A 16,937-nucleotide genomic window follows, 5' to 3' on the forward strand; every position below is an offset into this window, starting at 1 on the left:
AATCTATTTGTCTCACGCAGCAGTTTCATTCATCATTAATGCAAAATACAATCATCAACAGTCTCCTAAGTGAAAAAAAGGGGGGGAGTCTTATATGACCTAGGCCTTTCTACCTCATACAATATAATTTACAGAATGACCTTACATACAAACCAAGTATGGAGCTTCCTTATCTTTGCAAACAATATCACAAAAAACGTATCAATATACTTATTCAATAAATCTTAGTATGTTCCCTAGCATCTACTTTATATATAATTCTCATAGTTTTCTTCTGTAATAAAAACAAAGGATTAGTGTTTGTTTTATATGTGTTGACCAAACCTCTACAATAAGTCAAATATGGAACAATAAATGAATCATATAATATATCAGTCAATCAAATCAAAGATACTTTATTAATCCCAGGGGGAAATTAGAGTTCCAGTACACACAATTCAGAGATCAGACATACATGGGCAAGACACATGACAAGAATTGGTGACTGTGGTCATTCGTAACCCTGAGTCGTGCTACCTTAATAGAGATAAAAGGGTTACATGAAGGTTGGTTCACGTGGAGGGAAAAAAAGGCACTTCAGAGCTACCCTCCACGGGGAGGGCAGTTTTGCTATGCAAAAAACACCTCAGACAGAAATGCAACAGACTTCAGACAACACAACATAAGTGTCCACTAGGTGGGGTGGTGGGTTGAGACTATCCCCAATTCAGTTCCTGCAGCCACGATAAGCAGCGCATGTCACCTCAGTGTGGATAAGGGGGAGAGCATTGAGAGTTGTAGGGTTGCAGTGACCCTGGAACATTTCTTCTGAGGGGGAGTTTTCGTTGGAGCCTTGCAGGCTCAAGGACGCCAGATTCCGATTAGACATTTTTTTGGTGCCAGCCAGAGATAATTTCCTCTCTGTCTTACAGTTTGTTGGTCCTCAACCTCTCAAAATCCCAATAATGGACATTAATCTATCCCAATCCGTGCTGATTTGTCCACTCTCTCCTTGAAGGCATCCATCTTTAGTGCCAGTGAATGAATCTCAGCCAAAGTCCAAAGCTTACAATTCATCTCGACAATTATGTGAGTCTGTGAATTCACAGCGTGGTGCAAACCATCTCTGAGCTCCAGGATCAGGCCAGTATTCCTCGACAGCTCATTAATTTTCCGGTAAGCCAGGTAGCCTCCAAGGCCAATGAGCAGGAAACCTGACACCAACAACACGGATATCCAAACGTCTTCAGAGTCCTCCACAGACAGCTGAGAAAGACAGATCAAGTTCCACTGTTTCCAGGAGTCCATGATGTGTCCAACTGGGTCTGTCCCGGAGGGGCATCCGGGAGCCCCTTCTCCCGTTCTCATCGTTGAAAAAATGTTATCAATCGCGTTGAGAGACCAACTGACGAGATCCGTTTTAGTGAATTTCAGTTTCCAGTTCCCAGAAAAAATGCAGAAGCAGCCGTGCACCCAGCACACAGAGACAGACAAAGGCCTTGAGGATAAGATATGGAGGAGAGGTGGAAAAAAAGTGTTGATGACTCCAAAATACTCTTTAGTTTATTTAAAAGTCCAATACTTTTACACAGTTTTTGTTTTATATATTTTATATGGGGTTTCCAATTAAGTTCATAATCCAAGACGACCCCTAAAAATCTTACTTCATTTACTCTTTCAACCGACGTACCATCAAATTGTCTTTAACAGCAGCTGAATCATGTTCTCCCTGGGGTAACCCAGACAAATTCCAACTAGACTGGGCAACTTTTCTACTTCTTTACACGTAAAAACCATTCCTGATCATTTCTGACATTGTATTTTAATGCCAACATTGGCCACAATTGTGGACACCCCTGCTACTTTGCTGGCATCCTGCAGCACAAATCCCACATATTTATTGGCTCAAAACAAGGCTAAACATACCCTATTTGACCATCAGTTATGAACATAACTAAGGTTCATGTCTTCGTTGTTATGCCAAGATTACAGTGAGACACAAAATATTTTAGATGATAATGCCTCAAAATATCACAAAATATGACAAATGTAGAGTTAAAACCATTATGCCATGTTTCACAGTTCCTTGTTCACTGGAGAGGAAATACTCAGCATTCAATAATTGGATGAAAAAAGCCTTAAACTAGTCATGTTACATTAATGTATTTCACACATGATTACATTCTGTACTGTATGTGCAAGCAACATCAGGTAAATCAGGCTGAAAGGTAAATACCCACACATTGAACACACCACCTTTTCCCTCTGAATCAAATAATTGTTCATTCAACAAATTTAATTCCCTTTGACTTTAAGCAAAAACACATAGATGGCTTAGAATTAGTGTCTCATGAGTGCAAAGCCTGCTTACAAGGCACGGAGCTCATCTGCGCTGAAATGTTGTCTTTTAAACTAAAATCATGATGGGTTTGTGTACTTTAGGCACATTGTGTTCATCGTTAAGGAAAACATGGTGAACAAAGGTCCAGGAGCTCTCTTACTTCAAGCCCTGAAATGCTTCATTGTTTTGGGCGTCCTGAATCAGAAATGAGGTGCTGGTCCCTACATGACAAGAATATCTGCTCTTCTTAATTAGCTCTGGAGCAACACACACTCTACACAACATAGCTCCGAGGCTGTAAAACCTCTTACAAATGTAACAAGCAAACACTTGAAAGTGATGAATAATAATAGAAATCAAAGAAAACACTGACAGCATTCCTTTTTTTTTTTCCCTGAAGTGATTTTATTACAAAGTTCATGAGGACTTACAGTATTACAAGAGAATTTGTCAACATGCGGAAATAGAACAAAGCAGAACACAGGAGTTTAACAAACTGGAAAGATAAGACAATCCACTGTTCACAATAAACAGAAAAACTGAGTAAGTCCTCAGGAGGTGGGAGCCGGTGAATGACTACAGTGCAGGCATAGAACGGCCACATTCACACTGACTCAGCAAAGGTCAATCAAACCAAGGCAAGATGTGCACATCTCAATAAAACATGTTACAATTTTTATATGCCATCGGCTTTTCTCAGAACTTTATAGAAAGCGTCACTTGTATGTACATAAAACTGTACAAAAACATGGCATCACAAGCATTTTTATCCTATATAAATATACCAACATTTAGGATAACAACTAGATTCTCTCTTGCAAAGACATATTTTCAAGGCAATTGTCTTTGTTCTAGACAAACCGTGGAAAAATGATGAAATGTTCGGTCGATTCCAGTCTGTTTGGGAGCGGGGACGTCAAATGAAACTAAAACGAGTAAACAGTTTCTACCAATCATCTTTGGAATTCATGCTAAAATCACTGCCTGCTGAACAGCAGACATGAGGGGGTTTGTAAGGATCTATGTACACTACACCACCAACAGAATTCTTTTTTTTTCTTTTTTTCACACAACCAGTTCGCAGAAAGGTTTTGATCAGTGAGGATGAACAAAACAAAAACAACCCCCAAAAAGTCACATCCTTTGCCAATTTCTTTACGGTAATTTGTCCATCTGTGCACAGAAATTAACACCATACGATACACATCACAGAGAGGCAAAAGATACTCCAGTGAATTCAACATTAAACCAATGTTAAGTACAAATTAAACATTATCCAACACACTTCTGAGTGGATTTAGGTGCTTCGTGATGTCCTCTTACTTTGATTAAGAACAGCTCTGTGTTTGACGGAGAAGTAAAAAACTGTTCATTTTGCTTGAGATCAAAACAGAGGGCAAATCGTGTGACTGTCTTTTCAGAAGTGAGCAGTAGAAGATCAATATTGACGAGAGAGAGACAAAAAATAAATAAAAGAAAGAAAAGTTCCACTCATCAAGACAGAAGAGGGGGTGGGATTGGCCGGGGCGTGCTCCTGTTTTACTGAGAACTCATTTCATTCCATTGAAATCCAAAATGCAACAACTGGGGGTTGTTTGCTAAAAGGTTTTAGTGATTTTTTATAAATTGGCCTTAAAAAAGAAAGATAATGCAGTTGAGGTTTAACTATGTGACCCGTAGGCTGGATTGAGGTTAACATTTACTCCTTGAAGTTGAATCAAGTCAAGGCATTTAAAGAGACAAAGTTGCGATGGAGACTGCGTGACATTTGTTTTATCACTCATAGCTCGCTTTCTCACTTGTCATTAATTCCAGGTCAGCGGGCTTGCCCGCTGCTTTCGCCTGACGAAGCGGCGGTCCCCAGCTCAGAGATGGGTGGAGGTTGGAGGGAGGTTAATCACAGTGTATCATGGCTTGTTGTTTGAATTTAATTTCAGTTTCTAAATGGCTTTGAAAATGGCATAATGTGCTGTCTCCCCCCTCAAGGCAAGATGTTCGTCAAGCTTGTCCCACCATCTCCGTACGTTTTGACTTTAAACATTCTAAACGTGTTTCTGAGATGGCAACGTGATGAGGTAAGCAGTGATTAAAAACACCCCTTTTAACTGATTGAACCTCTGTGGGTGGATTTGCATTATCTGGTGGGTGCCTTGTCCTGAGGGTTGTGCTCACACATGCCCCAGCTCTAAAGTCATTACTCACCCTAATTAGGAAATGTCCGTTCCAGGCTCCTCTACCCTCACTCAGAAACACAATCTCACTATGGAAATACTCTGCAGAGGTGAAAGGTATCTACAAATCTAATCAAATCGATGTTTAAATCAAAGACACTCACTAGCACTAAGATGTTGTAACATTGGCTGGTGGAGTCATCATTAACATCCAATTACCGACTAATACATAGTGTCCTTCAGACATATCCTTCAAATTTACTTGGAAAATCTTTGTGAAGATAAATGAATCCTCCAGGCGTGCCCTATTTTTATTCTCTGTTCAATAGCCAGGGAGGGGGCTAATAACTTATTAAGCATGTTGTCCTCAATGCTCAGAAAATATACTTAATTAACAGTAAAGTCAGACTCAAGCTCATCATTGAACTCTGTTTTAAATCAACACTTTACTGTGGAAAAATAAGTTAAATGAAATAAATGTTTCAATTCAAATGTTAATTTTTGGAATTAATCTTGTTAGGTTCTATTTTTTAACTCTCTCTTTGTGGTGAATTTAGTATCTTAATTGAGATGTGCATATTTGTTAATACAGTAGTCCCCAACCACCAGCCAAAGGACCGGTACTTCTTTACTGATCAGTTGGTTTCAGGCCAAATAAACTGAATAAAATGTTTTGTTTAAATATATATGTCATTTTTATGCAGTAGGGTAAAGCATTACTCATTATTTAAAGTCATTTTAAAATTATACAGTGGCATACCGTATTGATGTGTGTCTAAAAATGTTGTGATGTTGTCGTTTACTGCATTTTATTAAGGCAACATTAAGGGTTTCTAATTTCTAACTTTTACTTTTTGAATAATTATGCAGCAGAGACGTTTAAGTTTGATCCATGTTGTTTCAGGTTTTACGCAATGAACTAAAAGTTTCGGTCATTGTTCTACACTAGAAACAAAGTTCTTTGAACGGCTTAAATCCAATAAAAAGTAAAAACAAAAGTATGTTTAAGAAGGGTAATTTAAAGGCCAAGTTCACTGAGAAACTGTTTTTACGTGTTATTTTTTAAATATGATCCTTAACTCTGAGTTTAACAGGCAGGTCTTCTTCTCCTGTCTCTTGCATTAGCTGCCGATGGAGGATAGATGGAGAAATGCTCAGATTAGAAATCCAGTGATATGAGATCATCATAATGTCAAGTGAACATCCGTGGACTCATCTCGACTTGAGACGGGTCAGACTGTGTTGATTTAGCATCCAGGAGGGAGCAGAGTGCGTCTCAGCTAGTAGAAGCTAACAGTTAGCATTAGAAACTCCACAATATGGCAGAACTCTTTCAGGTTTGTAGTATTTGTAGAAATAAAACATCAACGTTGCAGAGCAAATGAAGTCAGGGGTATGGTTGTGTTGCTGTGAGTCAATCAGAGGTGAGATATCCAAATATCAGGATATTAGACTTCAAATCCTGCCGTCATCAGCTCAACTCAGCTGTGGCTCACTTCTAGCTCTTGGCTCACTTCTGGGACTTAAATCAGGAGTGCCGGTACTTTTTTTTTTTTGTCTCCATAGAGTGATCGACTCACAAGGCATTAATTTTTACTGCAGACCACAGCAACTACACTGAAAAACATGAGTGAACTTTACAGTACCTGGTATACCTCCATGCTGTATTATACCAAACTAGTCTGCAGGGTGTTTTCTCTTGAAAATGTCCTGTAATTATTTAATTTACTGTGTGAAACTATTAAATATAAAGAAACCCATTTTTAAATTGTGCACCTTATTATTTTGTTATATGTGAGTTAACCCCCACCCACACTGGCTTGTGGAAAAACAGCACAATCTCTGACACAGTAAAGTTTGTGAACCACCGCACAAAGTGGTGATACTTTTAAAACAAAGGGGGAAAAAATCTGAATTAGAGCACCTATCCAGTTTACATCAGCAAGATATTCAGTACCATAAGTACTCAAACTCCCCAGAGCCCCTTAACACTCAAGTATCCTTTCATTTGAAAAGACCCTCAGGCAGTCATTGGATCTACATCAGTTCTTGTGCATTGCGATGGGGAAGGAACAGGACGGATCGTGAGTTAAACATCGAGCTCATCTGATTGTCTCGGCAGAGAGGAACTTTCTACGCTGGTAAAATCTCAACCAGGGAGTGAAAAGCCAATTAACAATGTGTCTGGTGAGCACCCTGCGTTTGGTCATCATGACCCTGGGGTTCTGTGGCCAAGTCAACCGTTTTCATGATGAACGACAGGTCACAGTGCTGCAAGTCAGTGGAACATAATGTCAGTTTAAATGCTGCCACACAGCTCTCTCCACCAGTGGCAGAGCTCTACAGGGAGCGGAGGTAAAGGCCATTCTGCTATGATTAGGGGTCAAAGGTGTGTGTGTGTGTGTGTGTGTGTGTGTGTGTGTGTGTGTGTGTGTGTGTGTGTGTGTGTGTTTGTGTGTGAGAGAGAGAGAGAGAGAGAGACAGCGAGAGCAAGAGAGACAGAGAGAGAGAGAGAGAGAGAGAGAGAGAGAGAGAGAGAGAGAGAGAGAGAGAGAGAGAGAGAGAGAGAGAGAGAGTAAAGCAGATGAATGCCTTCCACAACACTGAGCCCCTCTCTGGGAGATGGTTTCAGTCAAGTTTGAACAGCAGCAGTAAAGAAAAAGCGTAAATATGCTAAAATTCAGAGGCATTCTTCTCAGCTTATGCCAGACAAAAAGTAGATGTAAAACACTCCATTCAAATGTATTTACAGCTCTGTACATTAAGAACGACCATTTCCTTTAAATGTTGGTCAAACGTGTGTATGTCGTCTGATATGGCCTGATTAGCCATCTATTAAAATCGACCTAATAATGGCACAAGAGCACTGATCACAACTTTCAAATTCAAGGGATCACTTCACAGAACGGGCCTTGCCTAACTACAACAATAATTAGTTCCTACTGAAGTAGCTATCTCCATTTGCATTTCCTTTATGTATACTGTCTGGACTGTTACTTTGAGGTTTTGAATAAATAAACAAGTGAGTGTGTCAATTAACTTTGTGGAATCATTCATAAATTGGTTGATGATGTATTGATTATTTAAGTAGGAAATGACAAGTGTTCATGCCGGTGATTGGATGAGGCACAGTCGATTGTTAGTGACGACCTGGCCGTTGGCTTTAGAGCATGGACAGTCTGCTTCTTCATTTGAACTGGGTGTACTTTTTCTTCCTTTGTGTACCGATCTGATGATCATGTTTGTTTGTTTTTTTAACTTCTTCACAGGTAAATTTCTCGTTTAGGAGTGTGGGCAGAGGGGGGTGTGGGTGGGAACTCTGAGGCAACACTCAGGGGCATCTCCTCTAGGGGACAGTCCTGATTGGCATCATGACCACTGTTGGAGTAGGCACTGCGGGAAGGCGGAAGGCGCGAGCGATGCTCCTCGCCACCCAGCCTGGCGGTTCCATTAGCCAGGCGTCCCAGACTCCCTCTCTCCTGGTAAGGCACGAAGGTGGAGAGTTTCGGGGGGTTCCTGGTCTTGCGCAGCGGGGAGGGATGCCCGGGCATCCAGCAGGCATCTGAGTGACCCAGTTCGCTGCATTCGGTCGTACAGTTTCCGGTCATTGCCACATCAGGGAGGGAGCGGATATCTGTGGGCAGGTGAGAGGAAAACAGCACTTTCAGACGGAGGCAGAACTATAGTCATCAGAAGTAAAAAAAAATAATAATAATAAAAGAATGTTATAAAAAATGACATTTGAGAACAGAAATGGTGTCATCTGAAGCACCCCATGAAACCCCCCTCCTTGAGGTCTTTGCAGCTGTTGCTAAGCAGTCAGCAGCAGTTGCTATGTAGCTGTCGCTATGCACTGTGTAATGAGTGCTACTGTGTGCGTAGTCCACAAGCTGGTGTGGTAGACGCAAGAGACGACGTGCTGTGTCTTTGTCATTTCGAAGTATTCCACAGCAGTTTGTCGGGTGTATTTGTAATGTATCATCATATCGTTAATATGTTCAACAGCAATAAATTCTTATTTGATGTGGGTTGCATGCTGTGAATGGTACATCAAATATGTATCAACAGAAAAACATATTGAAAACATACACAGCAACACGCAGAGTAACACAGAGTAGATGGATCCTTTAGAGGAGAGAAAAAAACATTGCTGAATGAGTTATTGATTGGCAGCGCCAAAATGAGATCCCTGCCCTTGATCATCATCCTTTTTTTATTCAGCTCTGCCTAATTAAATAAATGGGTCCACAACCCAGTGACCTCATTTTACTGCACAGCCGAGAAAAAGAAAAATGCCAAAACAAGTTTCCTTCCGAGTTTTCTTCAGCTATCACTCAAGAGTGTCACAAGCTCCTGGAAGCAAATACAGCACCAGGGAGCTGATCTATTTGTTCACCAGAAACGTGCACCTGGCAGCCAACAGACTTGCAAAGCTGCGCACCTGTTGACAAGCTAAACATACAGCACAGATTAAATGGAAATACTACTCAATTTATCTTTTTTTTTATCCTTTTAGCCCCTTGCTGGGACAGCCAGATCGATGTCTCGGAGAGAGGGAGACGAGTGAGATGTCTGGGACGTTACTGACATGTAAAGTTCTGATTGCTGTGATAAATGCATTACTGTAAATCCAGTGAGCTGTCCACACACCAGAACGTGTCCATTATAGATGCTCTGTCTTGTTTTGTGGCTACATTACAGAGTGTGAATGAGAGGGAATGTATAAAGGAGGCTGAGAGATTTGCAACACACACACACACACACACACACACACACACACACACACACACACACATGCACACTAAGCCGAACAATGTCTGAGCAGCCATATGATGCGACCACAAGAGATGACGTATCTGAGGCAGTAACGAGAGTTCATAGTTAATAGAGAGATTGCCAGCTTGACGGTAAGCCTGTGAGACATACCATCAGTATTGTACTCATGACCACTGACAAGATAATTAGCCCACAAAATGTCAGATCACTGAAGGTGGAGAAATTGCATCTGGTTCACAGAGGCTTCAGTCAATCAAAGACAAAGTGAAACAGTGCTTGTGTTAGGACTTTGAACTGCGTTGCTATTAAATGGGACGTAATGGAGGATATTTATTTCCATTCCATTGTCCTCTGCGGTTCCTATTTATTCCTCGCTGGTAATCCATATACAAATGTCCCATTGTTTATGTCAGTAGTAATAATTGGATGGAAAAGAATGCATAGCCTGAGCTATTGTTGCAGTTAATCTCATTGTTCTTGTAATCCTAAACAGCTAGATGTTTAGGCGTTTTGTTGCATTTACTTCACAATTGGGTAATGCTCAGCTTTATTTGGGCTTCATTAAGGAATTCAGCTAATTTTCTAGTGTCATTGAGTTAATAATCTACACTTTTATCCTTGGTATTTTTGAGGATGACAAAAAGGTGGATAATCTAACCCTAACCCAACAGCATCTTTTACACCAGGAAATACAAGACCAGAGACAGGATAAGGGTGACAAACCCTAGCCATTCAACCCATGAACTAGTCACCCTTTTCCAGCTTTTTCCCAGCAAAATTTTAACCCTCTCAGGCTCAAAGTATGTTTTGATAAAAGGACGGACAACTAAGTCCTTCAGGAGTACTTCTGAGTTTAAAAAAAGCTCATGAAATATGTATGTGGATTAACCAGGTAGGTAGGTTTTAACGTTACAAATCTGCAACGCCTGCCTCCAGAGGGTTAAGAGTGATCTTTTACGAGAAAGACAAAGGAACACAAAAAAGTGGAAATGTCATGGCGGACAGTATACTGGCAGGCAAAAATAACTTTCAGTGATTGACTTGTTGTGTCAGTGGGGTTAATTTCAAACTGAATCAATAAGCAAACAAAAAAAAAACAGTCAAATCTCATAAATGTCCCTTTGGTGTATGCAAACAAAATTTTGTAAACCCCCAAAACAGCCAGATATGTATTTCCATTACTGATGAAATAAGCTGCTAAGATTTGTTGCACTTCTGATTAAGTATATGACACATTTCCTTAGATATTTAAATAAACTGAGCACATTGTTGATTGACAGTAATAAACTGGCATATTCACTAATCTTCTGAAGACTGATGGGTCTTATTAGGACTAAAACCCATTCCTAATATGCTGGACCCCCTGTTTTAGGCTTAGGGGTGAGATTTAGAGGTAAGATGGGAATTGAGTTTTTCCTAAACCTAGGTTATGGAATACATTGGTTAGGGTTAGGGTTAGGCATAAATGCAGTTACTAAAATGAATGGAAGTCAATACAAAGTCCTAATATGGATAGAAAAACGTGTGTGTGTGTGTGTGTGTGTGTGTGTGTGTGTGTGTGTGTGTGTTTATTTATTTGGCAGACACTTTTATCCAAAGTGGCGTACAATTTTTAACTTGTAGGGCATGTTGTGATCTGTAGGGGAAACCGGAGAGTACCCAGAGGAAACCCACGGATGCATGGGGAGAACATGCAACTCCACGCACAAAGGCCACGCCGAGTTTCGAACCTGCAGCCTTCTTAATGCGAGGCAAAAGTGCTAACAACTGCGCCACCATGCATTGTGTGTGTGTGTGTGTGTGTGTGTGTGTGTGTGTTTATTTATTTGGCAGACACTTTTATCCAAAGCGGCGTACAATTTTAACTTGTAGGGCATGTTGTGATCTGTAGGGGAAACCGGAGTGTACCCAGAGGAAACCCACGGATGCATGGGGAGAACATGCAACTCCACGCACAAAGGCCACACCGAGTTTCGAACCTGCAGCCTTCTTAATGCGAGGCAAAAGTGCTAACAACTGCGCCACCATGCATTGTGTGTGTGTGTGTGTGTGTGTGTGTGTGTGTGTGTGTGTGTGTGTGTGTGTGTGTGCTGTCTAATGCATAATTTTTCCAACTGTGCTACAAGTGTTGCCTGCATGCTTCGTGGCAGAAAAATGGACCAACACTGCTGAGAATGTTTATAGGAAGAAATCTGTGTTTTGGTGGCCCTCTGGTTTATAATAGCAGCAACATTAACGAGACTGTGCCAGTTCTGTCTTAACGTAGCGACTCCATTTATTGCGAAGCTGCCACAACCCAACACACACACGGCACAACCACCAGGGGGTGCTGCATGAACGATTGAATTAGTCCTTACCATAACACCCCCACCCCCCCACCCCCCCCCCCCACCCCCCTTCTGAGTACATTATAAACCATGATGTTTCTGTATTATCCACTTTTATGTCAATACTAAAATTACTGCAATTTAACTTGTAGCTGGGTACTCCAGAGCTGTTATCTTAACTCAAATCTGTAACAAACATTTGTTGCTTTTACTTATAACTATTATTATTTCAGGAGACGCAGACCCACCACAGTGACACCGGTGAACATCCAGGGAGTGGGCATTGAGATAGTGGACTCTTATAGGTACCTGGGTGTTCACCTGAATAATAAACTGGACTGGAGCCACAACACGGATGCTCTTTATAGGAAGGGTCAGAGCAGACTCTACCTGCTGAGGCGGCTGAGGTCATTTGGGGTACAGGGAGCGCTTTTAAAGAGCTTCTATGACTCTGTGGTAGCATCTGTCATTTTTTACAGCGTGGTATGTTGGAGCAGCAGTTTATTGGCAGCTGAGAGGAAGAGGTTGGATAAACTCATCAGGAAGGCCAGCTCTGTTCTAGGATGCACCCTAGACCCAGTGCAGGTGGTGGGAGACAGAAGGTCTCTGGCCAAAATAACATCTCTGATGGACAGAGTCTCCCACCCCATGCATGTAAATGTTGCTGAACTGCAGAGCTCCTTTAGTGACAGACTGCTGCATCCTAGATGCATGAAGGAGCGTTTCCGAAGGTCCTTCCTCCCTGCAGCTGTTAGACTGTACAATCAGAACTGCTCCCAAAAAAAAACAGTTGTCGGCATCAGTGCTGTAATAACTTCTACAATTATAACTTACACATTACTTTTTCTCAGCTTATACATGCAATAATTTATTGAAGGCTACATGTCTACTTTTTAATGAACGGGTAAAAAATAAACAATCTGCACTCTTTTAATCATCTTAAACTTTTAAAACTATTTTAACATCTTCAGTATCCTGCTATGCTTACACATTATGTGTGCGCTTATATAAACAACTGTATTGTACTCTGCTCTGGTAACTATTGTCCATGATGTAAATATGTAATAACTGTGCTTCTGTTCTGTGTCCTGCATTGTTTGTATATGTGTGATGTTGCTGCTGACACAACCAAATTTCCCCTTGTGGGACTATTAAAGGATTATTCTATTCTATTCTATTCTATTCTATTCTAACTGTGTGAACTTATTCTAACTATGAAGGGGGGGGGGGGGGGGGTAGACAACCCCGTCCTTCAACTGAGTGAGGGGATTATTCTGCCCCGGGCTGGTCACTCAGGTGCTCGAAAATACCTTCTACCTAAATCAAAGTCCTCAAGGTACCTCGGTGGGTCTCTTTCTCTTGTAGGATATCTTCTTTCAGTGGTCTGGTTACTTGGTGGTATAAGAGACTGCTGAACCTGCTTTGAAACAGGGCTGCTGCTGTTCTCTGGCAGGACAGGGACTTGTTCAGTTGGTTCAGTCTTGATCCCTTTTAGGATGATGAGATGGCTCCTGTTTCGACGTAGGAGCCCCTTTGGGGTCTCAACAAGGTAAGACTGTGGCATATCTGCTCTGCCTGATATAGTCCCATTTGTTTTCATGTCTGTGATCCAAACTTGATCTCCTGGGTGTAGTCCAGTGAGGTCTTGTGTTCTGTGTCTGTTGTTGAACCATATCCACTGTTTTTCTCTCTCCTTCCCTTCTCTGTCTCTCATTTTAGCAATATTTGTTCAGCCTGGGTTGAGGCAGGATGGAATAATGGGAACTGTGGTATGAAGTTTCCTCCCCATCAATAGCTCTGCAGGGCTATGTCCATTGGCAAGTGGTGTGGCGCAATATGGCATAAGAGCGAGATATGGGTCTCCTTCTTTCTGTAGAAGGCTCTTTACCGTTCTCACTGCTCGTTCAGCCTCACCATTGCTCTGAGGGAATCTCGGGCTGGAAGTGGTGTGGGCAAAGCCCCACTCTGAAGCAAACTTTTGAAAGTGTTCTGAGGAGAATTGTGGGCCATTATCCGACCTTAACTCTATTGGTATGCCGTGGCATGCGAATATGGACTTTAAATGGTCAATCACTGCTGCTGATGTGGTAGAGGACAGCTTAGCTATTTCTATGTACCATGAGAAATAGTCCACTGCAACCAAATACTGGCTGTTAATCCACTCAAAAAGATCAGCACCAACTAACGCCCACGGCCGTGTAGGAACCTCAGTTGGCATAAGAGATTCTCTGGGTTGCTGTCTTACCTTTGCACACGTCTCTCAATCTGCTACCAGCTGTTGTAGTTGAGAGCTCAGTCCTGGCCACCATACCGACTGCTTGGCTCGCTCCCTGGACTTTACAATGCCCTGGTAACCTGTGTGCAGTCGTGTCAAAACATCTTTCTGTAATCTCTTTGGAATAACTATACGCATACCTTTAAGGAGAAGATCATTTTCGACAGTCAGGTATCCTGCATGCTGGTGATATGGGAAACACGGACCTGGTATTTTGAGTTTGTCCGGCCAACCGTTCTTGCAGTAGAGTTTGATTTGTTTTAGTGTTTCGTCTATGTCTTGCTGCTCTCTTATTTCCTGTAGTCTCTTCTCAGTCGCAGGAAGGCCTGAAATCACCTGATGTGCATACAGATCTATGTCGGCCCCTAATGTCTCGTCATAAACCATCCTTTCTGGTGCTCTGGACAGCACGTCTGCAGTTGCTATGTGTTTGCCTGGGACATGTGAGATGGTGAAAGAGTATCTCATTAATCTCATTCTCAGTCTTTGAACTCATGGTGACAGTTCGTCTAAGTTCTTGGAGCCCAAAAGTGGTACTAAAGGCTTGTGATCTGTCTCAACATAGAACTCAATGCCTATAATAAAATCAGAGAATCGCTCGCATGCCCAGGTTATGGCCAACACTTCCTTCTCTATTTGAGCATACCTATGTTCTGTGGGGGTTAATGCTCTTGAAGGGAAGGCCACTGGCTTGGTAGCGTCATCCTCTTGTTTCTGAAGTAGCACCACTCCTAGTCCATAGGAGGATGCATCAGCTGATACTGTTGTTTGTGCCTTGGGGTTGTAGAGTGCCAAGTTTGGTGGTTTACTCAGTTCTGCCTTAATGTTGTCAAACGCTGTTTGTTGAGCCTCACTCCAACATCACATGTTTTTGGTACTGAGCAGTTCTCTCAATGGCTGCTAAGTGGGGAAGGTACTTGCCTAGATGATTAACCATTCCTAGGAATCGTCTCACTCCACCCACATCGGTGGGTGCCTCCATGTTGCTGACCGCTTTCACTTTTTCTGGGTCTGCTTTGACTCCTGTAGTGTCAAGGATATGTCCTAGGAACTTGATTGAGGTCTTTGCAAACTCACATTTCTCGCTTTTCAATGTCACCCCTGCTTTTGTGAGCCGTTCGAGGACTATGACCAGTCTCTTGTCGTGCTGGGTCTGTGTGTCCGCATAAACCAGAATGTCATCCATCTGGCAGACAACTCCGTCCAGCCCCTCCAAAAGCTGAGACATTCGTTTTTGAAAATGTTCAGGGGCTGAGGATATGCCGAAACAGAGTCTATTGAAACAGTACCTTCCGAATGGTGTGATGAAGGTTGTGAGAAGAGCTGACTACTTGGACAAAAGTATTTGCCAGAACCCTGAGTTAGCATTGAGTTTTGAAAACACCTTTGCACCCTCCAGCTGTCCTAGTGTGTGCTCAACTGATGGCAACATGTGTCTCTCTCTTTTCACAGACTTGTTCAGTTTGGTCAAGTCCACGCACACACACACACTTCATCTCTGTTTGGTTTAGGCACTGGAACCATTCCTGCACACCAGTCAGTAGGCTGCTCTACTCTGGAGATTACTCCTAACTCTTCCATACGAGCGAGCTCTCTTTTGACTTTGGGCAACAGAAGAAGCGGGACCCTTCTGGGGGTTGACAGGGTGAATGGCTTAGCGTCCGCTTTAAGCTCAATTTTGTATTCCCCCTCCATTCGGCCTAACCCGCTGAATAGTTTTGGAAACTGCTGCTTTACTGCCTCTACTGAAGTGAGGGACACTGCTTCTACTCTGGCTACTAACCCAAGTGCTACACATGCTGAGCGGCTAAGTAACCCTCCCATCAGATCTGCTACTACATACACAGGCTGTACTGTAGTTTTGCTTGGAGTGCTCAGGTTAGCAGTACATTTTCCTCTAACAGCTAGTGGAGACATTCCTGCCCCATACAGTTTCAGATCTGTGGGTTGCAGCTGTGATCTTTGTGCCAAAGCGTTGTACTCCTTTTCAGGCAAGAAAATTACATCCGCTCCTGCGTCAATCTTGAGCCAGCAGTCTACATTGCTAACTTTTATTTTAGTCATTCACGCATCCTCAGTTCTCTCTGAGGCTACTGTTCCCAAAAATGCTACCTCTTTCTACACTGTCAACCCCTGCTGCACGTATTTCTCCCACTGCCCCAGACCTGCACACTCATGCATAGTGACCTTTCTTTTTACATTGATTGCAGAGTACCTCTTTGGCTGGGCACAGGTTATTGCTGTGAAAGGGTGTCTTTCCACATTGGTTGCATTGGCTTTTCACATTCTTCTCTGTGTTTTGTGGCATAGTCTTTCTTGGTTTGAAGTGTTTTACTTTTGCTTTAATGATGTCCACATTACAAGGATTTTCCTGCTTGAAGTTGTTTTTAAGAAGGTCCTGCTGCTTCTTAACAAGCTCACTTTGACGAATCTGTATCACTGCTTTTTCTAACGTGAGCTCTGCGTCCATTTGCAGTTGCTCCGAGAGCCTCTTGTCTCTTATTCCGACCACGAGTCTGTCCCTTATCATTTCACTGTGCAGCGCCCCGTAGCCACAATGCTCAGCCAAGGCATATAGGGATGTAATAAATCCATCTGCAGTCCCTACCGTTTCTTGCTGCCTTTGGTTGAACTTTGCACATTCAAAGATAACATTTCTTCTGACTACGAAGTGTGCCTCAAGTTTATCTTTGAGAGTGTGGTACTCACTCGCCTCCTCCTCGTTCAGGTTCAATGAAGAAATCACGTCTTCAGCTTCATCGCCCAATGTATATATCAGAGTGTTAACCTGGTTTTCGTCTGATTGTAGCTCGAGTCCGGATGCTATAATGGACTTCTCAAAGCATCAGATCCATTTCGGCCACTCTTCTGGCTTTGAAAAGTCGAACTTCGGCGGCGGTGATACCCGGAAGGCTGCCGGTGCGGCTGCCATGCTGCTAATCGTGAGATGCTAGTTAGTGTTTGCTAATTTGTTAGCTTAGCTCTTACGGTGGCTGTTAATGCCAACTTGCAAGGTGTGCTCTCTCCGGTGAGAAAGCTTTCGTTGTCTTGACGTTCTTCCCTCCAGA

The 16,937-nt window shown here is 42.4% G+C and overlaps 1 protein-coding gene across 1 annotated transcript in view; it reads right to left on the bottom strand.

Moving 5' to 3' along the window:
- Positions 1-6,883: 6,883 nt before the first annotated feature.
- Positions 6,884-16,937, bottom strand: part of pcdh1a (protocadherin 1a) — a 139,490-nt gene continuing 129,436 nt past the window's right edge. The window contains exon 5 of the mRNA XM_015961122.3: positions 6,884-8,125. Coding sequence (XP_015816608.3) covers positions 7,755-8,125 — 371 coding nt within the window. The 3' untranslated portion in view covers positions 6,884-7,754. The remainder of the gene's footprint in view (positions 8,126-16,937) is intronic.

The sequence above is a fragment of the Nothobranchius furzeri genome, chromosome 10, assembly GCF_043380555.1.
Source record: "Nothobranchius furzeri strain GRZ-AD chromosome 10, NfurGRZ-RIMD1, whole genome shotgun sequence".
In the NCBI taxonomy this organism is placed as follows: domain Eukaryota; kingdom Metazoa; phylum Chordata; class Actinopteri; order Cyprinodontiformes; family Nothobranchiidae; genus Nothobranchius; species Nothobranchius furzeri.